Source organism: Vulpes vulpes, chromosome 12 (genome assembly GCF_048418805.1).
Source record: "Vulpes vulpes isolate BD-2025 chromosome 12, VulVul3, whole genome shotgun sequence".
Lineage (NCBI taxonomy): Eukaryota > Metazoa > Chordata > Mammalia > Carnivora > Canidae > Vulpes > Vulpes vulpes.
This window is the reverse complement of record NC_132791.1, coordinates 298287-321783: the sequence shown is the minus strand read 5'-3', so window position 1 is coordinate 321783 and position 23497 is coordinate 298287. Positions and strand designations below refer to the sequence as shown.

The window sequence follows — 23497 nt, the reverse complement described above, 5'->3', positions numbered from 1 at the left end:
ACCAGGCTCTGCAAATACGCAATTTCCCTAAAAACAAGAATAGCAGCTGTCGGGGAAGAGCCGCTCCCGGTCCGCGGCCGACACCGAGCTTTGGGGTCCTCCCCGGCCGTGGCTGCCACGGGCGGTCCGCGCGGCCCCCTCCCCCATTCTCGTCTTCTCCCCCCTTCCTACTACCCCCCCCGGGGGGGCTCCTGCTCCCGCCGGGCTCCCCAGGCCTGGGCCGTCAGATCCGGGGTGAACGGGACCCACGCGCACACAGGAGGTCCTGGGAGGCGTCTGTTTCGGAAATAAAACCCGCCCCGGGGTCTTGCGCTCCGCACACTTCGCAGCCGCCGGCCCGGTGCGGAGCGAGCGTGCAGGACCCTCTCGTGCCACGGGGCCGGCCTGGATGAGGGGCCGTGACCCACCTCCCGCCAGTGCAACGGGAGCATCACCAGCCCCAGGGAAGGCCCCCAGGGCGCGTTACCGCCCACGCTGAGACGCGCCAACGGGGTGAACAGGCAGCCGCGGCGCCCCGGGGCACAGGGCAGGAGACCGCCCCTCCCCGCCGGGGGTTCCGGGGGTTCCACGCGCGAGTAGCAGAACCGGCCCAGGCAGTCGGGGAGGTCAGCCTCGGGCACCGCCGCGGTCGCCGGCGCGAGCGAACATGGGGGCGGGGACGACACTCCTCGCGGAGGCCGCGGCCACGGCCCGGTGCGCAGACCCCTCCGCATAGGACAAGACCCGGACCGGGCGCTCCTGCCACACCGTGGGCCTGAAGCGGGAGGAGCGCCCGGGCGTTCAGGAAATCACACAAACCGTTTTACCTTAATCTAGATACAGGTACTTTATTTACAAATATTTAGATTAATAGCATCTTGTTACATCAAATGAAGAGTACAGCAGTCTGGATAGATCCTGTCACAAGAACAACGAAGACCCACCGTGACTAACTTTGGGAGTCGGGTATTGCACCTCAACGAGCGCCGTCCTGGGCTGTGATTGCTACCTGGCGTCCCGGTGGGGCGGCGGCCGTGAACACAGCAGCAGGTCGTGGTCCCCGGGCAAGTCCCTTGTGAAGCAACAGGGTAAGAAGCAAAATGGGTCACTGTGACTCTTTAACAGAATATACCGACCTACTCCAGGAATCTCGTTTTTAAAAAAGTTAAACAAAGACAAAAATAAAGATGAGTCCACAAATTAACCAGATCCTATTTTCTGCACATTCCAGTTTTGGCTTTTATTTAACATGGACTATACAACACTCCAGTACTACCACATGTTTACAACCCAGAAAGCCGTATTTTTTATTTTACTTTAGTGTCTGTAAATAGGGATTTAAAATGTGTATTTTAAACACAGCAGCGGAGCTGAGTGAGTCCGTAGAACGTACCGGGGTTTACCTCCTACTTCAGACAAGCTCAGTTCTCCACCTGAACCGTAAGCTCGATCAGGAATCAACCCAAAGATGCAAAAAACTTAGTAAACAGGTCGGCTGTCCCGTTTCCCTTGAGATACAGGATCCTTTCCGCCGTGTGCACCGAAACACCGGCAGAAGCACTTTCCCTTTTACAAAACGATTTATGCCAACAGGACACAAAACAGCCCCTCATACGAACAACGCAAGGGAGGTCCCCAGTCATTTCACTGTAGTGTTAAAAATGCACAATTTAAAATCCCTTAACAGCAGACCTGCGGTTCTGACTGTCCAGTACACAATCTCACCATTCCAAGAAGATAAAGGTATAAAATTAGCTTAAAATGTGCAATAAGAAACCCAGCCTTTTTTCTTTTTCTATACAGTAAGGCAAGAAATGCAGCCTGTAATGCAAAATGTTTACAAAGAGAAAAGCAGGTTAGCACATTGTCGATTGCACAAGAACAGTTAAGAAAATCAGCAGGTAAGCCACAGTGCAAGGGTGGAACAGAATCTGCTAGTGTCAATCCTCTCGCGCTAGGAGCTCTCCCCAGCACCCGTCCCCAGGCGCGGGGCCGGGAGGACTTGCGAACTGCAGTCGCGTCTATTTCCTTGTGTGAAACGGAGGGAGTAACATGGTCACATACAGGTCATACTGTACAAACTGGTATTTTATACTGTTCCAATGCCAGTAATCAATTTATTTTCTTCATTAAAATAATATACACAGAATGTATTGTTAGTTCGGTTCCTTCAAATTTTATACATATTTACTTTCTGCTAAAGAGAAAAGGATAAAACGGTGTAAAAAAAAAAGGGATAAAGCTATTAATTAAGCACAAGAGAAAAGAGAAGTGGATATTTTCCCTGCGCAAGGCTGAGACAGAAGCAAACCTCCACGAGAAAAATGCCACCCACACAACAGGAGAACGTATCCAACGGAAACAACGAAAGCAGTAATAGAACCATTCTCTATCGGGAGTCGTTTCACAGCAATAAACGTATCGGTTACAACAGACATACTCGAACAGTAAAGATGGGGAGAAAGGCTCAAGATACCCTCAACTTAAACCATACGGTAAGACGAAGCCTTGCCAAAAAGAGGGAAGGATAAAAATCATTGAAGTCCAGCATCAGTGCTCAGTGTGAATCATGTACTGGTGACATACCTATCACGAGGACAATCAAGGGGAGAAAAAGTCTAGATTTACCATGCAGGAGAGATTTATTACTCTACTTGCCTTTGATAACCTGATTACATCTAGTTGTTTAGCAGTTTAGTATTGTGTTAAACTGTTTTTACAACAGAGTTGTTTTTTTCTTTTTTTCTTTTTTAATTAAACCCAGTAAGATGTACAGAAGACAATGAGGCAGTAAAAAGAACTGCTTCCAACAGACAGAGGTGAAAGGTCAAATGGGAGCGACGGCAAAGAGGTCACTAGCAGCCACAGCCTTCTCTCTGGGGTTGGGGTTCGCTGGTTAGCCGGCCTCCCTGGGGGGCTGAAGGTTTGTGTTGTACGCCAGACTCGGCGGCATTCAGATCCAGGCTTCCGTCCTGAATGTTCTGATAGATTTTCTTGGCAGCCTCCAGGAAGGCATCTTCTACATTCTCCCCCCTACGAGGCAATGGACAACTTTATTCGAGGATCACAGCTTCGCACAAACGGTAAGACATTGTACACTGGCCTTTTGCTAACCTTTCGCCAACTGCCATGATGTCTTCAACTTAGCCACTGTCATCTAATAAGAGATTACCAAGGCCGAGCTAAGAGAACAACGCAGGGAAATATTTTCTGTGGAGAGCACATAAACGCGGTGCTAAGAGCCGTTTCTACAAACCCCATTTGGATAACTGGATGTGTTCTAATCATTACAATGTTTTACATTAACTAATAACAGGAAGGGACTCCAAACAGGAGCGAGGTTCCAGATTCGTATGGTTTGACGAGCCAGGCATCGACTATGCTGTTCTTATCACGTGATGCCGATACAGTCGTGCTCGGCCACGTTCCCACTTCGGGTCTCTGAGTACTAACAACAGGGATGAAGCTAAACAGAAAGGGGCTAGCTTCTCACCATGGCAAGGAATTCTTGGCTTAATAAGTGAACTCTGATGGGAGTCCTGGGTTCAACAATGGACATGGAATAACGATTAGAAAACATTAATTATGCTTCTGATTTTTCTTAGACATTGTTTCCTTAAGCCACACTTTTTAATCAGAAGTATTAAATAAACAGATTGACCAAGCTGGAGTCCAGGATGCCAAACTCAACCACAGTTGTGAAAGTCAAACACTTTTGAAATGCTAACACAATTTCATTTACGGGGTGGAGGGGTGGGGGGGCGCGCGCACAATCAGGGTACAATCTTTTAGGTGAAGTAGCAAAAAATACTACTTTTAAACAGGAAGCAAAGGGATGCCTGCTTACTGTTTTTCCCACCATACACATTACACATGTACACATTATTATTCATTTTCCACATGTCTGGTTCTACTTTGAGAAGTTTGAATGTAACCGAAAATGATTAATTTTAGCCATACTTACGTTTTCGCACTTGCTTCAAGGAACAATAAGCCTAAAAATTAAAATTCAGACTATGATTAAGACATTTCACATTAATTCACAAGGGCATTTTCTTCAATGACATTTGAGTAAGAATTTCCCATCACCTATCAGTACTCCTATCACAGTATTTTACAGAACATTACGTTAGTTTGAGAGGAGGGTGGGAGGCAAGGAGGGGCCCTTATGTTGGTCATTAAATACGTGCGCTACCCCCCAACACGAAGGAACGTCAAATAGACACACATTTTGTTTCCTCATTCTTGAGATTAAAGTAGTTGGCATTAAAAGTGTCAAATAATCTACAGTACCAAAATCCCACCTTTCCTTAGACATTCTAGGTGTGACCCCAAAAAAGCCATTAAAAGTCTTAAACCCACCATTTTCTTCAGCAAACTGTTTGGCTTCTTCATATGTGACATCTCTCTGTGCCTCCAAATCTGCTTTATTTCCTATGAGAATTATTACCTAATTTGTGACCAAAAGAAAGACATCTTAAAATAAAAGCAACCATTTAAAATCAACCATGAAAATTCTGAAACCCCAAAATTTTTGACAAACAAACAAACAAAAAAAAAACCCAGCCCCATGGGCCTAAAAGGAAACCAAGTATCAGCAATCACCCAGCAGAGAGAGATGAGAATCATGAAGTCCGTCCTATTAGGAGAGAGGTCAGCAATTATGTAGGCCATGGGTTTGACAAACTCTGTAAAAGGCCAAAAGTGTGTATTTCAGGTCTGTGGGCCCAAATGGGGTCTCTGCATATACTTTTTTTTTTAAATGACTTTTTAAAAATGTAAAATCCATTCTTAGTTCGCAAGCCATCCAAAAACAATACAGCCCATAAGGAACCCCTGGTCCAGGCCAAAGGTTCTGATTTGAGTAAGATCACAGAGGGTCCGTGGACTAGCTCCAGGGGATCGGAGGATCCATGAAATTAAGCAGAGGATGCTGTAACCAAGAACAGGAGGCCCATGGTTTTCCCCAGTCTCTAGGACCCTCAAAAAGTCAAACTACCAGTTCAGCTCCTCCAGGTAAGGCAAGTAGTGCTCAAATAAGACAAAGGGCCTTGTCGAAGGTCAGTGAGCGGGTGGTAGGAGGACATCAGAACCCAGGCAGAAACCCCCAACTGTGACCTTCAAATTCTGTCCTCCTCTCCACTAGCCCTCGCAGCACTAAGCTTGTAGCAACTGAAAACAAGCGTCTGTTCCGTGGGGAAGTGGTGGTGGGAGGACGGGGTAGGGGGGCACATATGCAGGGGGTTCAGATCCAAAGCAAAATATCACACACAACGACACTCACTTGGGAATCATTTATGTAAGTGAAGTTAGGCCAAAGTTAAAGGCAGCTCTGCAAAGTTCGAAGAAAAAAGTTCACAGCCTTGAAGAAACAGCTTTTTGATCTTTATGGTGATTTCAGGGGCCGGAGCGGGGGAGCGATTTAGGGATAAACTGTCTCTGTCTATATATAAACTTATTTGACTCCTTTCCCTTCCAAACAGATGTGGTAATCCAAGATGGTTTCAACCAAAAGTGATTTCCACCATTAATTTTTCTCATGTTGAAACTACAGCCCCTGAGCCCACCTGTTTCCAAAAATGATGTCCAATGTCCATTGTATCTGAATGTAAAAACCCTGAGCAAGAACACCTACGCAGTGTAACGAACGTGAGCATTCCTCAATGTGGACAAGGGCCCACTGTGGAGGGGAAGAGGCTTTTACATGGAGTCTGCTAGTCTTTTAAAGAAGAAGGTAAAAAAAAAAAAACAAAACAAAACAAAAAAAACTTTAAAAAGGAAATCAGTTTGTTTCTTAAATCAACACTGAAAAAGTCACAACGGCCTAGTACAGGGCCACCATAAGACAAGTACTCAAAACAAGAAATGTTTTGTATGTCAACTATACTTCATAATAAATTTTAAAAAAATAACATTGAACTGCACATTTTTTTAAAGCTTTGAGAGAGAGGGAGAGCACAGAGAGAGTGTGAGGGAGAAGCAGACCCCCCAGATGTGGGGCCTCATCCCAGGATCCTGAGCCCGAAGGCCGACGCTTAACTGACTGAGCCACCCAAGCACCCCTGAACTGCACACTTTAAATGAGCAAATTATGTTAATCAGATCTCAACAAAGCTGTTCGTAAAAGGCATTTTTTTTTAAAAGAAGTTTAAAAATCTGCTGAATGGAAACACTGCCTCCTCTCCAAATTCCTTAAGAATTTCCAAGTGGTGCTTCCCATCATTCTGAAAGCAGACATAAAAGTGGTGCGTGCGCTAACCAGACGGAGGTACAAAATATACCACCACCAACATGGGGAAGTACGTAACTTCTACACAGAAACTGTAGGCTATGTTACAGGAAATATAATACTTGAGCCAGACTTGAAGAGATTTTCTTCTGTAGGGGAGCAAATTTTGCCATCCCCAGATATACCTCTTTGGAATTACTGATTATTTTAAGCTGGCTTGTTTTTAAGCAGCAGCAGACACAAGTGAAGCTCTGGAAACCCAAAAGTTATGCTTCAAGAGACATCTACATTTACAAGAAAAATCCCCAACTGTAAGGGCGTTTCCCTCTCAGTACCAGAAGAGGGGGTGGACTCCCATCTCCAGAAACTTGTATCAACTGTCAATTTATTTCTTAGACAAGCCAGAAGAATCCTGAAGGGCAAGGTTCTCCCGCCCTAACAGTTTCTTCTGAAGATCTGGTAAAATTCAAAGAGGCATAAGTGAGGCAGGAAGGATACGGATGATTTGTTGTCATATTCCTCTGAGCACCCTCTACAGTGAGTTTTGTTTAACAGATTTCTTGAGATAACTACAGAATCACAGACAAGAGGACAGCTTCTGTACACCCGTTACCGAGCCTCCTGATAGCGTATCACAGGCTCAAACCCTGCAAACTGAGGGGTGCAATCTATGTCCTTACTCAGATCTCACCAGCTGTACACCCGTGTGTGTGTGTGTACAGTTCTATGCAATTTTATTTCAGGTACAAGTTTGGGTCCCCACAATCAGGATACAGAACTGTTCCATCACTAGAAAGAATGCTCTGTGCTGTGCTCAGGGTACACCACTCATACCCTTCACCCCCACTTGCTAACCCCTGGCAACAATGCTAACTCCTCTACAGTTTTGTCTTTTTGAGAATGTTTTATAAATGGAATCCTACAGTAAGTCATCTCGTAAGTATAACTTTTTCACTCAGCACAATGCCCCTGAGACCCATCTAAATTGCCGTATGTATCATTTCATTTCTTTATAAAGCTGAGGAGTGTTTTATATTATGAATGTATCAGACTGTTTAATCATTCACCTACTGCTGACCATCTAGGTTGTTTCCAATTTTTGGCTATTGTAAATAAAGCTGCTATGAACATTTATCTATAGTTGAACGTACACCTACAGTGGGTTTAAGGGGATAATGGGTATGAAGCCAGGATAGGTTGCAGGCACAGTCCCTGGCTTTATAAATCATGTTGGGGCACACCTGGGTGTCTGGGTCGGTTAAGTGGCCGATTCTGGATTTTGTCTTTTTTGTTTTGTTTTGTTTTTGTTTTTGTTTTTGTTTTTCGATTCTGGATTTTGACTCAGGTCATGATCTTAGGGGTCATGGGACTGAGTCGGAGTCAACTCCACACTCAGCAGGGAGCCTGCTTAAGGATCCTCTCTCCCTCTCCCTCTCTCCCACTCACAAGCTCTTTAAAATAAACCTTTACCCGCCAAAAAAGGGCAAATCAGGGCAGCCTGGGTGGCTCAGTGGTTTAGCGCCACCTTCAGCCCAGAGCGTGATCCTGGAGTCCCGGGATCAAGTCCCACATCGGGCTCCTTGCATGGAGCCTGCTTCTCCCTCTGCCTGTGTCTCTGCCGCTCTGTGTGTGTGTGTGTCTCTCATGAATAAATAAAATCTTTAAAAAAAAAAGGGGGGGGGGCAAATCATGTTAACTTTTAGTACAATTTATTGCTGTTCCCTGATAAAAGCCAATCTTGCCACTGGTTACCTATTTATTCAATCTGACCTCTGCTAGATGGTGAAGTACAAAAGCTAAGTGAGCCACAGGCCTTGGTCAGTCACAGCTCAGTGACTTTCCTCACTTATTCCCGGAATGCCCCCTTTAGCATCTACTAAAATCGTGCTCACCTCCACAGTCCCAGCTCAAACACCACTTTTCCTGCAAAGCTGGTTTCTCCAGACGGCGCTGCTTATCCTGGGCACTTCCAGCCGCACACACACCGGTTGCTCTATTTCTAACTCCTATTTCACTCTGCTTCTCAGCACAGTTATTTGTATACACACAGCTACCTCCTTACTAGGCCATTAACATGCTGTGGGCCAAGGACCCACATTATCTTTGGACACTGAGACTCCACCATGGTAGCTGGCTTTTAAAACCTCAGTATCTTCTCAGTCTGGCTAAGAAGCTAATTTTTCTTTTCATTAAAAAAAAACTTTTAAAATTTGCAATTTGAAAATATAGCACAATGATTACTTTCCAAATCTATTTTTAATTATTTACTGAAGTATAGTTGAGATTTTTTTTGTTAAAAAGAAAAAAATGTTAATTAAAAAACTAATTTTTTTAAGCAGGCAGAACTCTATTTTTCACTGAAATTTTATTGAGATAATTGTAGATTCACAAGCAGCTGTCATGAAATAGAGATCTCTATACTTTGCCCAGTTTTTCTTCTAATGGTTAATTTTTTATGAAACAAATGCAGATCCATTTTAAACTGATTATTTCAGATTTCATGGTCTCCACCTGACATAAAATCACCACCTCATTCAAAACATTTTTTTTTTTTTTAAACCACAAACACGGACAAAAACCGAAGATAAGATTCAAAACCTGGGGTAATTATATTGAAAAAAAAAGTTAACTTCTCTTCAATTACTTTAAAAATTAAATATTCTCCCATTCTCAGTACTCATATACAAAAATCCTACTAGCAATTGACTCCGTTTGGGATTAGCATAGATCTTAAAATGTTCTGTATAAATAGATTTTATTCAACTTACCGTATTTGGATTGGTGAGATTTCTTGCGTCTGTCAACCAACTGCTTAAGTGGTTATACGTACTTCTTCTGCAAAAATTAAAGTTTACATTTGTGACTACTACATACAACTACCATTTCAATTTTTTAAAAAAGAAACTTCAAATAAATATATGTAATAGTCACTTTTCATCAAAACCTGTGGAATGTAAAAATACATAACTTTCTAAAAATCTAGCCAAATCTATTATTTGTTTTAAATAAATAAATCAACATCCAACAGCTTTGCTAATCACGTATCAGAAGTAAACTGTTTACATTTAAAAGCACGTTCCTGAACAGACCAATAAGGAGGCGAGGAACAACAACAAAAAATTAACAGAAACAATTCTGAACTCAGAATTTCCCATCTGAAGTAAAAACTAAGATTATGTGTAAATCATTTATATTTTCAATCACAAAATGGGAGAAAAAACACCAAAATGTCTAACAAATGATATGTTCAATGGCAAACATGTTTGCATCTGTTTTCTTCAAGTTTCTTCAAGTTTCTATCCTAGAAACTAAGACGATCACCTGACTACAGACCTTTCTTCCAAGAGAAAGTTAACTATGACAACAAAAACTGGCTTGAAAAAGGCACTTTATCTGACTGGAAATTCAAGCCCCCAGATATTAGAGTGAGTTTATTCTAACTTTGTACTCTTATTTACCAGCAACTAAATCATTCTGGGATTCAGACTACCGTATTTCTCCACTTTCTCCAAGCAAGAGTTTAGAAACTCACAGGCTCATTTGCAGCAAATAGGCCCAAAGAGAGCAAGCAAATCCAAGTATTTTACAATCTTATATATAGCAGAATATTAATATTTGTAAGACTTCACCAAAGGGGTCAAATAAAATTTTTGAAAGTTAAAAATGTCTGATTTATATACAATCACAGAACACTAATCCATCTTACTCACTTAACAGGTGAGGAAACAGAAGCCCACAAAGACTTGAATAATTTCAGAGCCAGGCCCTGAACCCTTTACGCACATAGTGTCCTCAAAGTGTTTCAAATTTAGCCTTGTGAATATACTCCATGAACTCCAGCTGCCAGTACCCATATAAAGCTGGATATTCCAAACAATCCTTTCCCAAGGGGAACCGAAAAGAAGTTGTAAGATTCTCTTTTTACTGTGCTAAACTATGTTACACACAAATCACCACCTAACTGTAAAAAAAAAAAAAAAAAAGGTCAAATAAATAAAAGTAACATTTCCCCAATGTTTTAAAATTTTCTAAGTAAAATCTAATGGTCAAATATTTTTAAAAAGCACAAGCCGTATCACTTTACTGTTCAATATTTGTAGTACTGGCCTACCTTGCTTTTACATAATATATTTACCCTACTCTGTGCACAAAAACTTAAATAGCACAAATCCAAAAATATACTGATTTTGATACGTTTTAAAATGTCAAAGCTGGCATCAAGAGTGATTTACAAACTGTCACCACTTTGGTAAACAAAAATCTACACATCCTTTTAAGTATCAAGATCACATAAACTATATTATTTACACGTGTCCATAACCTCTGCTAATACTTCTAGTAATTGTTCTGCTATTAACCTAAAATTCACCATTATGTCAAATCTATAAATACAGTGGCATCCCAATATTCATTAATTAGTGGTAATAGTGCTAAAAAAAAAAAAAAAAAAGGTGCAAAAACATCCCTGACTTTCCAAGGATGTTAAATGACACACCAAACAACTGCTATTGCCAAACTGCCATGATAAACTATGCTGTCAATTTAGGAAGTATCCTGTAACAATTATGTGTAATGTTAAAAATAAAAAGTATTATTAAAGCAGAACTTTCAACTTTGCAAAATGTCAAGGAATAGAGAAAAAAGCAAAAAATCCGTGTCATGGATGCAACATCAATGTCACTATGAAATATATCAATAAAGCATGTCTAAAGCCTGAAGTACTTTTTTTTTCAGTAATATTTTTACTGGGATATAATAAACATACAATAAAAGCTCATCCTTTTAAAGTATACAATGTAGCTATTTTTGGTATATATCCTAAAGCTGTGCAATGATCACCAGTTTCTAATTCTAGAACATTTTTATCAACCCCAAAAGAAACTCTGTACCCATTAGCACTCACTCTTCACCCCCTGGCAATCCACTTTTTGTCTCCATGAATTGGCCTATTCTGGATACTCCATGTGAATGGAATCATACAACATGTGGCCTTTTATATCTGGCTTCTTTCACTTAGCAAAATGTTTTCAAGATTCATCCACTTTATAGCATTTATCGGTTTCTTTCCTTTTAACGGTCAAATTATATTTCATTCTACCAATACACCCATTTGTTTATTCCTTAGTTGATAGACATTTGTGTTGTTTCCACCAGAAGTACTTCCGATGACCCAAACAGACACAAATTTTACCAAAAGTATTTACTATGCTTAAAAGCTATGTTTAAAAGCAAACTATATACATATATCAAATCCTCACACTGTAGACCTTAAAGTTCCACACTGTTACATACCAATTATATTATTAGTAAAGATAGGGGTGGGGAAGAACACAAGCACACTTGGCAATACAAAGTACATTTTGATACATTCTTAAGTACATACCACCACATTTATATTTAATAATAACAGGGTTTTTAATTATGCGAAGTCTTCGGGAATGCATCCCTCATTAGTATGTCCTATAGAGACGGCCAGGTTCTTTAATATTCTTCCCACAAACTATTTACTTATCATGTTACCAGTTGCCAGGCTAGAGAGAAGAGGATTAAGGCTATTTCAGTCTGTTTTGCCCTGAGATCGCCCAATTCTGGAACTCAATGAACTTCAAAAGCAGTATAATTACAATCAGCCACTATTGTTATTCTAAGTCCACATTTCCCAAGGTGTTCTCCAATAAAATAAGCTTAGGAAACACCAAACTAAACTAAGTTAAAGAATTTTTCTACTGGGCAGCCTGAGTGGCTCTGTGGTTTAGCGCCACCTTTCAGCCCAGGGCCTGATCCTGGAGATACCTGGGATGGAGTCCCACGTCGTGCTCCCGGCATGGAGCCTGCTTCTCCCCTCTGCCTGTGTCTCTGCCTCTCTCTCTTTCTCTCCCTGTCTCTCTCATGGATAAATAAATTAAAATATTAAAAAAAGAAAATTTCTACTGCAGAACATCTCAGGAAGAACTACTCAGAACTAATATGTTAATGAGTACACTGTATCGTGACTCCTGAAGAGGAAACAGTATAAAGCATTTCCCAAAAGGTAATACGCTTGAAAGTCTAATTATCATTTGGTCCCACTCACCTATTCCTACCTCCCCCCAAAAAGTAAGACAAGAGGGACTCCTGGGTGGCTCAGCGGTTGAGTATCTGCCTTCGGCTCAGGGCGTGATCCTGGAGTCCTGGGATCGAGTCCCGCATCGGGCTCCCTGCATGGACCCTGCTTCTCCCTCTGCCTGTGTCTCTGCCTCTCCTCTCTCTGTGTGTCTCTCATGAATACATAAATAAAATCTTTAGGAAAAAAAAAAAAAAACAAACAAAAGACAAGAGTCACACCACTATAAACTGGCACTCTGCATTAGCACGAAAGGTGATCCAGTTCATTTTCTAGCTTAGCACCATTTAATGAAGTGGCACCATTTTCCCTGTGTTCTGAAGCCAAATATTTATGGTCCAGTTTTGTTACTTTGTATCAAGTGCTTTTAGTTTCCAGAAATAGCCAAGCTGAAATAAATTTAATCTTACTACATGAAGTATATAAACCATATCAATCCATTTTAGAAAAAGAATTTAAGTAAATGAATACCTTAAACACCTTTGGATGCACACATAAGAACTTTTTATAATCTACCATCGCTGGATTAGCAAAACTACTTAATTCCTTCCCTGACCTTATTTTGAAAAGACGTCAACTTTAACACCAGAGCCTGAATAGAGTGACTCCTCAAGGCTTGCGTGCTTTCTACTGACGTGAAAAGAGCAAAGTTTGGTATAAAATATTATTTCACCTCAAATAATTGAACTGATGCTGCTTTTCAGAATAGTATTCTTCTATTAGCTCCACCAGCACCTCCTAAAGTTTTTCTTCAGCCATATCCACTTTCAGAAAAGGAAATCAACATGTTACATTGAGTCTTACACAACAATGCAGAGAAGAAACCATAAACCCCAAATAAGCTCATTTATAATCACATGATCACAAACTAAAGAATGCCTAATTAAAAAAAAAAAAAAAAAAACACAAAAAACCCCACACTGCCTAAAGTAGATTTCTTTTCTCAAGTATGAAGTTTGAAAAACTATTAATCTCTTACCTAGTGATATCATACACCATAAGCGCTCCTGCAGCTCCTCTGTAGTAGCTTCGTGTAACAGCCCTAAACCTCTCCTGTCCTGCTGTATCCCAAATCTGCAGTTTGATTTTTTGGCCACTAACTTCAATTATTCTTGTACCAAATTCAACACCAATCGTGTGAGGACAATCAGCCATAACTGTTAGAGAAAAAAGAAATAAGATCCACTGGATAATTAAATGACTTATTAATGCTTGTAGGCTATACATAAACTAAAACTAGCACTGAAAAAAGTTAGCAAAAACTCAGAAATCCAAGAAATTTGACTGGATTAGAACAGGGGTCAGCAACCTTCTGTAAGGGACCAAATAATAAATATTTAAGTTTTGTAGGCCAGAGGTCTGCCCAACTACTCAACAGTGCTACTGAAGCACAAAAGCAGCCAAAGACAATAAGTAAAATAAACATGGTTGTGTTCTAATAAAACTGTATTTTCAAAAACAGGCAGTAACTGGATTTGACCCACGTGCTATTGTTTGCTGACCCCTGGCCTAAAATAATCTGCTAATTAAAAATATTTTGGTAAGCTCTTCCTAACACCAACATTATGCTATTTAGACTTCTGACAATTATTACATATAACAAACCATTCAATAGTTACATATGTCCAAAAAAAAAGTTACGTATGTCCAATCCAATAGGACAAGTTTATTGGTCCTTTCCTTATAATTCAGCCACTGAAAACCTTAAACCCACTATTCTCTGGTACAAGTATGCAAAGACTGCTAGAGACTTCATAAAATTTACATTAAGAAGAAAAAAAAAAAGCCATAAAAATAACTTCAACTATATGGAAACAATTTCAACTATATTTAGCCTATCAGTTACAAAAAATAAGATGAGATGGTCTCTTCCCTTACCATCTAAAACAAAGTTGTACTTCAAACATTAATCAACCAGTACTGGATACAGAAAGAATTTCATTTAAATATTTTCTAATCTATTATTATTTAGTTAATAAATAAATGATACATGCAACAAATTAATAATTTCTATAATGGAGACTTAAAAGATTATTTAAATTTAACATTACAATATACATTTCTAAAAATTTTCTACCACTATAAAAAAAAAAACCTAAACAACTCAAATTATATACGGTATATAAATTAATACTCTATACATACAAGTGTATTTCATTTTATATGCACCTATTTAAAAAAATTTCACTCACTAAAAACAAAACTTATATTTAAATATTTCATTCTACCAATACACCCATTTGTTTATACTGAAAATGTTACTTTTTAAAAGGTAGGAAAGTCTGTATACTAGAAAAAAAATAAAAAGTAGGAAAGTGAATGTAAGTTTAATTTATATATTATTTTACCTATATATTAAACTTACATTTTTTTTCTGTAAATTGATGAAGTAAGCAAGATTTTCCTACTCCCATGTCCCCTGTTAAAAAAAGAAAAAGTTTCAAGCAGCAATTACATTTCTCAATTTTATACTCATAATTATATGCAAAGATTGCTATACCCCCTACCATATCACATCACAAATTTCTGGGACACTTGAAAAGTTTTATTTCCCTTATATATATATAATGAGTCTGAACGATGCTATAGGTCACTTTTCAGGGTGATGTACAAATGGACTATTGCCAACCTAGCAGGGACAATTAAGTTATAAATTATGTTAGTAAATAACATATCAGCTAGGAAGTGCTTTTTAACAAAGAAACTTTTAAGAGGAGCACTCCTTACTATGAGCTGTTGAAAAATTTTGTATTGTTTTTTCCCTTAATCCATGCATAAAAGCAAAAGAATTCTGGGAATAACACACACAGGGCAGCATATAACAAGCAAAAAAACAGTTAAGTTTGGGAAATTTGACTAGATCCCATCTCTTCTCATATTCCTTATATTTCTTATACGATTCCACAAAAGAAAAGCATGTGCACTATATGAAAACCACAAGAGAACAGATGTCCTCTCTGACTATACTACAGCAATTTAACCCCTGGTGAAGGAAGTATTATCATATAGTCACATGAACTCACCATTACACCACACCATTCTAAATATGAAGAATTAACTAAAAAGATTACGTGTACTTTCAACTGAACTCTTACAACCAGACCTGGGTAAACAACAGTCTTTTAATATGAGCAGTATCTTGAAACGTAGAAAACCACCGATATTATATTTTGTGTATATTACACAACTACTCTGAGTCAATGTTAACTCTATCAATTTTTGGAATCCACAGGGCTCTGATGGCTTTCACAATATTTTTTGGAATGTTATCCGTGCTCCTAGGAAATTAGCCCCATTTCCAGGATTAACAGAGCTTTCAGATAGCCCTCAAGAACAATCTGTATCACTTCAAAAAGTCCCCACCATTGTACTACAGAAGTATCCAGGGCCACAATGCAAGTACATCGTTACCGCAAAAATAAATCTTATTAAAGGAACTTAAATTTTGCAGTTAAAAAAAAAACAAACAACACTCACTTCTGGAATGCTATGTTAACTATTAGTATGTAAGTATTTCGTGTAGTAACTTTGTAGAACAAGAGCATAAGTTAAATAGACTTACCAATAATAATATATTTAAAGATGTAAGAGTAGTTGTATGGTGCAGTTGCCATGGTGGCACTAAAAACAAAGAAAACTGTGTTACTTCAGAAGGATATATGCATGTTTTCCAGCTGATCACTATTAGACTTTAAAGACATAAAACACAGCATACTGATTATAAACAAAATGTTGTTTATAGTTATATCAGAATTACACTTTCCAAATTGATAAAATGCAAAAATTCTCGTGGATGCACATTAATATTCTCATGTGTTATCCACAGAAATACTAAGAAACCATCATATCAGAACAATTCCATAATTTCACTTTAGGGAATATCCAGTAAAAAAAAGTTACTCTGGAAAATTTCAAACAAGGAAATCTTTGTAACTTTGAATTAAACATCATTATAAACAGCTCTTCCCTTTGGAGTCCCCACCCTTGTCAACTGATGAAGTGAATTACTGATGGCCAACTTGTTCAGAACTCTTTGATTTTACAACAGTGTGTTATAAAAAGTAACCACTAACTTAAAAACACAAAATAACTTTTTTTACTACTTTAAATCACAGCATAGCATCCAAAAAGACCAACTATTTCCAAACCAAATTACTGCCAGAATTAGATAAAACCACATGAAATTACTGTTTTTATACATTTTTAAAAAGTCAGTAATTTGCCCTTTCATACGGCTCAACCCAATAAAGGATATGAAGATTAACAATGTATCAAGTGCCTACTATATACTACTCTAGAAGCTAAAATAATGGCCTAAAATTTAATTAAGGATTGTAAAATTTTCAGGTTTATGTATTAGAAGATATTTAGAAAGATCATAGCCTATCTTTGCCCTCAGATAGACTTAACCTAAATAATTCCAATTTCTACTTTTAATGACTTAAAAAAAAAACTCTCCAATTTATCCAAATGAATGCCTTAAATGTGTCAGACACTGTGCTAAGTGCTAGAAAAACAAGAGGTAAATTCTAATACTGGTAATAACTTCCAGTAACGTTTATTCTCAAACCAGTTCTCAGCTTAAGATAAAAATTACTCACATGCTCACACATATATAAAGATTTGACCCCATTTTTAAAAATTTGATTTCCAATATTTTAATCTGATTTTTTCTATTATGGCCAGTTGTCACACTATACAAGCCAAACATTTGATATGATTGCAGAAATTCATTTATTAAGGCTAACAAAATTACTATGTAATAAAATTTAACCTATAAAAAAGTATTATTTAAAACAAGTGAATTATTGTTAACAGGAAAGAGAAAGTTGTTAATTACAGTTAAGTATTAGACAATCACTTCACACAATATAATCTTCTCACTTAACTATAAGGATTACATTTAACAAAAGCGGATGCCCTGCTACCCATTCCTGCTTGACATGTAGCACTTTCATAATCAGTCTTCAACATCACTGAAAACTCCCTTAACCAGTTCGTTCAGGAAGGGAGTTTCTCTAGTTAGATTAACTGATTCTGAACACCATCATAAATTTTTTTCTCTTTTCCCAGACACTAGGTATGCAAAACTTTTAAGAATGAACTTGGTCCTGAGGCTAAAATTGGTGTGGATTATTCACCAGATATCCAAACCAGATCCCAAACACAAGGAAAAAAAAAAAATCTTTCACAATAAAATGTTATTTAAAGATTATTATGTTCTTCACCTGCATTCTTCCCAGAACCCTATAATTAATTTTTAACTTCTTTTTTAAGCTCCTCTTTTCCCATTCAAACTTGAGGAAAAGGAATTAGTCACCTTAAAATTAGTTTCTTTTATGCTCTTCTTCCTCTTCTGATTTTCCCATTTCCTTTCTCTCTTCTTACCCAAAGCTGTAGCCATACACACTTTTTGCTTCCTTCCATTTTATTATGTTAAAACCAAAGCCTCTAACAATTCTAATTTCTCCTTGAAATGCTCTAAAGGCTAATCATAAAATTATAAGCCAATTCTAGTTGTATTAATTTGTGTACTTGCTAATTACCACAGAAGCATTTATTAAATATCTATAAGATGACTAATTTTAAAACTGCCAAGCATTAATTAGCATAAACTATTCCCAAATAAAAGACAATGATCACTTTTTCGGAGTAAATACTAGTACCCTGTCTTCACCTAAACACACAACTTTCTGGTTCAAGTTTCTTAAAAATGAACCCTAAAGGCAAAGTTAAAAGGGAAAGCTACTCAAGTTTAATAATTTCAGTAGACAATGAAAGGCAGAAAATATCTAGCACTGTAGCCACTGACACAACAGGTCCTCCCTCTCTTATTAAACTAGCTAGGTTTAAATATACCCCCATAGCTTATTGGTAACATTCACTCAAAATTATGTATTTACATTATAACTATATTGGAGTGGCCCCTTTTAAATATTAACCAATGCTTAATTAGTATTGTCCTAAAAAAGGATTTCTCAACATCATTTCTTGAACATGAATGAAACATACCACTGCTAAGGTGAGGAATGTACTTTTTAACCAGGATTGAAAGAGGAAAAAAGTTTTCTATTATCTAAGGATGCTTTTTGCTTTACTCAAAAGTCAAAAAAAAAAAGGGAGAAAGGGGGTAAAAACTGTCGGTCTAGTTCAAATCTCTGAAAACATGAGTTCATTCAACACTACAATCTCCACTAATTAAAAAACCTTGATAATATTTCATAACTTGTGCACAGTTACTGGTGAAATTAAAATGTGTTTTCCATGTGTTAGAAAAGTATGAAAATAAAATTCATAATGCAGATAAGATCTTCAATGCCTCTGGTTTCCTTAAGTAAAAAGTACTCCTTTCAGACAATAAGCACCATTAAATACAGATGAACAACCTGCAAACTAGTAAACAATTGTTAGTTACCATTTATTGAGTACTTAATATACACCAGGGCAATGTGCTAAACATTTTCCATGCAATCTCAATTAATCCTTACTACGGCCTTATAAAACAGTGACTATAATCCTCATTTTACAGATGAAGACTCAACAGGTAAGTAACATGCCCAGGTCACACAGCTAAGTGGTCAAGCTTATACTGTACCTAAGACTGTTTTTAACTGCAGAGAACCCCCTCTTACTCACTACACCATCTGGCCTCCTTCATAGTTAAGGGATGCACCATGAAACCCTTTAGTGGTACTCTGGGACACAGATCTTTCTCACTTGGTACTAATATAATACTTCAGTCTTAAAAAATTATATTTAGAGGATATAATCAGGATTTGTAGATATGAATGGTAACACTAATTCAAGTTATATCCACTTAAAGTTTCTGAAGGTAACAACATTTGCTTAGAGTAAACCGTGTGATGATCATCAGTACTTTTCCCTTCATATAATTCTTACCTAATTCTCACAACTCTGCAGTCATTATGTCCATGCAAAAACTGAAGAAATTGAAGTTTAGAGAAATTCATTAATTTGGCCTGTGTTACAAAAATAGTAAATGGCAGAGCTGGAATCTGAACCCAGGCCTGACTCCAAAGAACATGATTTTCTCTAAGGCAGGTTATTAAAAGCATGTATGTATGTGGACTGATACACATACATATGTAAACTGATAAAACCAAAACAGGGCGCCTGGGTGGCTCAGCAGTTGAGCGTCTGCCTTCCGCTCAGGACACGATCCCGGGGTCCTGGGATCGAGTCCCATATCGGGCTCCCCACTGAGAGCCTGCTTGTCCCTCTGCCTGTGTCTCTGCCTCTTTCAGTGTGTCTCATGAACAAATAAAACTTAAAAAAAAAAAAAATCAAAGAAAAATGGAGGATAATTACACGAAATATTTAGGGTCAGGCCTTACTATCACTGCATGTAAAACTTAGCACTAAACTTCTTGTCAAGACTAATGATTACTACATGCATACCAAACACTGATGATTGTGGTGTAGTCCCTTTAAAAATTAACTATGCCTAATACTCCTTTAACAATGGATTTTTTGAGATTAACATTAAATCTTCAACACAAGAAACACATCACCCTTAAGGTAAGGAATATATTTTAAAATGGGGTATGCTGGGATCCCTGGGTGGCGCAGTGGTTTGGCGCCTGCCTTTGGCCCAGGGCGCGATCCTGGGGACCCGGGATCGAGTCCCACGTCCGGCTCCCGGTGCATGGAGTCTGCTTCTCCCTCTGCCTGTATCTCTGCCTCTCTCTCTCTGTATGACTATCATAAATAAATAATAATAAAAAAAAATTAAAAAAAAAAATGGGGTATGCTACTGCATCAAACTGCATGTTTTTCACTTAACAAAATCATGGATCCATTTCCAGGCCAATACACAGAGATCTACATGGTTACTAAAATACACATTAAAGACAAATCATTGTTGCCCCCAAAACAAAGTCGCATGGTCTCCATATAGTTAGATACATCTCCAAATGAAATTAAACAGATATATAAATGACTGGATTTGAAATGTGCATGTAGACAAGAAGGTTAAGGACCTTTCATACACTCTGCTTACAAGAGTCTGAATTGCCACATTTTTGGGGAAGTAAACAATAAATTTTAAAATCTTAAAGATAATCCCAATCAACTGTGACCAAGAAGTAGCCTACAGATACAAGATCTTCAATCCATAAGGTTATAGGTCCAACTGCATCTAATGCAGTATTTATACAGCAAACAAAACAAAACCCAAAACCAAAAAAACTGGAAACAATCTGTACTTCTATCAACAAAGAAATGACTAAAGAATCATGAAATAACATGCTTCTAGTTTAAAAACCATTCAGAGATGGATAATAAACTTAAAAATATATCCATGATTTTTAAGTGAAAAAAAAAAGTTGATAGAAATTTTATGCAGTGGCATATCCCATTTTTAAACACATACACATATACACACTCTTCCTCAATCCTGTATACAGAGAATATGGAAGGATACACACCAAATTGTGAAAAATGAGTATGTGGACTGAGCAAAAAAAAGGATAGGGAGAAATTACTAACTTTATATAACTCTATTAACAGTGTAAGCATGTGCTATATTCACTGGTGATATTCTAAAGTATTCAAAGTAGATAAACAACTATTCTAATACAAAACAAACAAGAATCAACAAAAACAAGCGGCGCCAGGGTGGCCCATTCAGTTAAGTGGTCAACTCTGGACTTTGGCCCAGGTCATCATCTCAGGAGTCGGCTTGAAGATTCTCTCTCCCTCTGCCCCAGCCCCAGCCCCAGCCCCACCCCTACTCACATGCCTTCAATCTCTCTAGGATAAATATTTTCTAAAAATAAAACAACTCCCATTCATAATACTTCCAACATTACTTACACATTTACAATAATAAGGAGAAATTCATAATAATATGGGGAAAGTCAATCATATGATCGGCCTCAAAAAACACACTCCGGACACTGACAGCATCTTTTCTTTTTTTAATACCTCGGCTTTTACTGTGTTCACTCAGGCACTACTGCGACTACTCCCCTCACAACCACTGTACAGCTATTTTATCCTACTTCTTAGGACGAACGATGCTACGATGTGATTTTTACATAACTTCCAGACAACACAGGACAAAAACAACCCACAGATTCCAGGTGATTTACATTCCGATCCTCATTACTAACATCACTAAGCTTGGTTTGGGGTTTGTTGCACCTAAGACATCCCGTTACGGAACAGGACTGGGCTGAGCGCCCACAAGCCCTGTGGTCCCAACGCGGAAACCCTTGTGAGCACCTCCGAGGCACAGACCTGCGAGAGGCTCTGACAAGGCAGGAGCCACCGACAGGAGCGTCGCGGAGACGTCGTCTCCCGGAGACTCGCTAACAGGCTGTGGCGGGACGGTGTGGACAGGTGTCGGCCGGGAATCCGAGGGCGCGGCCTCAGCAGAGCCCACCCACTGTGGCCTCCGCTTTAAAAAACTCTCTTGGCAGGACGGTCAATGTCACATCTTTGCATAAACCAATGCAAGAAACAGAGCCGCATTTCTACGGTGCCAGGAACAGGCCAGTTCTGCCGTCATGGCCGCAGCCCGGGAAGAAAGTGCCCGAGCGCCGCCGCTGAGCTTCGGGGCAAGAACGCAGCACCGGGCCCGCACCCGCTTTACTACAAGCACCAAAAGGACCGGAAACGGCAAAAGTTTCACTGATGAAACGTGATGTCTGAAGGCGACGGTCCCAAAACAGCGGGGCGGGGGGCGGCCCGACAGCCCCGGGACCCACCCGCACCCGCTGGAAGCTACGCCCTGAAGTTCCGAGGCGCGGCCCGTGCGCGCAGGCGTGTGTCGGCCGCGCCGAGGCGTCCCGGGCTCCGGCGTCCTGCCTGGGCCGAGCCCGCTCCGCGGACCCCTCTCCCACTGCGGTGACGTAAGGGCGCTCGCGGGGGACGGGCTCCGAGCCGGGTCGTCAATGCAGGGACTTTAAGGACGTAGCTGGAACCTCAAGGAATGCGGGGCCGCTCGGCCTTGAAGGAGCCTCCGCGGCCGCCCGCGACCGCCTTCCCTCCTCTGCAGGCACCGTCTGACCTGACACCCGCCCCGGGTGAGGCGGCGACGCGGGAGGCCGCGGGCCTCGCGGCGGGGGGCGCCGGGGCGGGGGAGGCCCGCACGGCCAGGACCACCGAGGCGCCGCCGCGGCCGTCCCGGGCGGACGGGGACGGGGACGGGGACGCGGACGTCGCAGCCCCCAGCCCGGGCCCGACCGGGCCAAGCGGAGTCGGCGCAGTCGGCAGCCAGGGCACCGGCGACGGGCTCCCTGCTCCGCCGTCCCCCCTCCAGTCCCAGAAACGCTCAAAACCCACAACTTTTTGTCGCCTTCACGACGGGCCGACGCCACCCGAGCTCGGCGCCGTCCGGGCCGCCCCGGCCCTCAGGGCCCTCAGCAGCCGCGGCCCTCACCGCCCCGGCCCTCAGGGCCCTCAGCAGCCGCGGCCCTCACCGCCCCGGCCCTCAGCCTTCCCGGCCCTCAGCCTTCCCGGCCCTCAGCAGCCGCGGCCCTCAGCCTTCCCGGCCCTCAGCCTTCCCGGCCCTCAGGGCCCTCCGCCGCGGCCCCGCCGACAAGGACACCGAGCCCCGCCGCGCCGGCGAGGCCGCCAGCCGCCGCCTTTGTGCCCGGGGCCCACGCGGGCCGGCGCCGGGCCGGGGCTCCACGTCCGGGCTCGCGGGGGCGGCGGCGGCCGGCCGCACACGCCCTCGCCCTCGCCCCCGCCGCCCCCCGCCTGCCTGCCCGCGGCGCCCCCGCCCCCGCCCCCGCCCCCGCGCCCGGCAGCCGCGGCCCGACGGCCGCTGCGGAAGGCCCGGCTCACCTGGGGGGTTGCTGGTGGCTGGGCAGCTTTCCGGGCGGGCGGGGGGCGTCAGGACGAGGAAGCGGGCGGGCGGGCGGGCGGCCGGGGCCCCGGAGGCGGCGGGCGGGCCGACGAGGTGCAGGCGCGCCGGCGGCAGCGGCGGGGGCGGCGGCGGCGGCGGCGGCGGCGGCGGCGGCGACGGCTCCGCGGCTCCCTCAGGATCTCCTCGGGCAGGTCCAAGATGGCGGCGCTCCCTGCACAGGGTTTCCTGTCACCCTCGCAATGGGCCGGACCACAAAAGAAGCGGGGGGAGGAGGCTGCGCGCGCAGCCGGCGGGGCCCGGAAGACGGCGGCCGGCCCGGCCTGCTGGCCACGCCCCCTCCCCGCCGCGGCCC

General features: G+C 41.5%; 1 protein-coding gene across 2 annotated transcripts; it reads right to left on the bottom strand.

Annotated features, from left to right (window-relative positions):
- Window positions 1–800: 800 nt before the first annotated feature.
- RAB14 (RAB14, member RAS oncogene family) lies at window positions 801–23261 on the bottom strand. 2 transcript variants are annotated; one of them, XM_072727492.1, is made up of 8 exons: window positions 23124–23261; window positions 15874–15932; window positions 14677–14730; window positions 13291–13468; window positions 8977–9043; window positions 4342–4429; window positions 3944–3974; window positions 801–3012 (listed from the first exon to the last, which is right to left on the bottom strand). In XM_072727492.1, exons 2-8 carry the CDS (start codon window positions 15923–15925, stop codon window positions 2835–2837), a joined length of 648 nt encoding a protein of 215 aa, XP_072583593.1. In that variant the 5' UTR covers window positions 15926–15932; window positions 23124–23261; the 3' UTR covers window positions 801–2834. The 2 variants fall into 2 exon arrangements, with proteins under 2 accessions (XP_072583593.1, XP_072583592.1); XM_072727491.1 differs by lacking the exon at window positions 23124–23261 and adding an exon at window positions 21573–22075.
- Window positions 23262–23497: the final 236 nt, after the last annotated feature.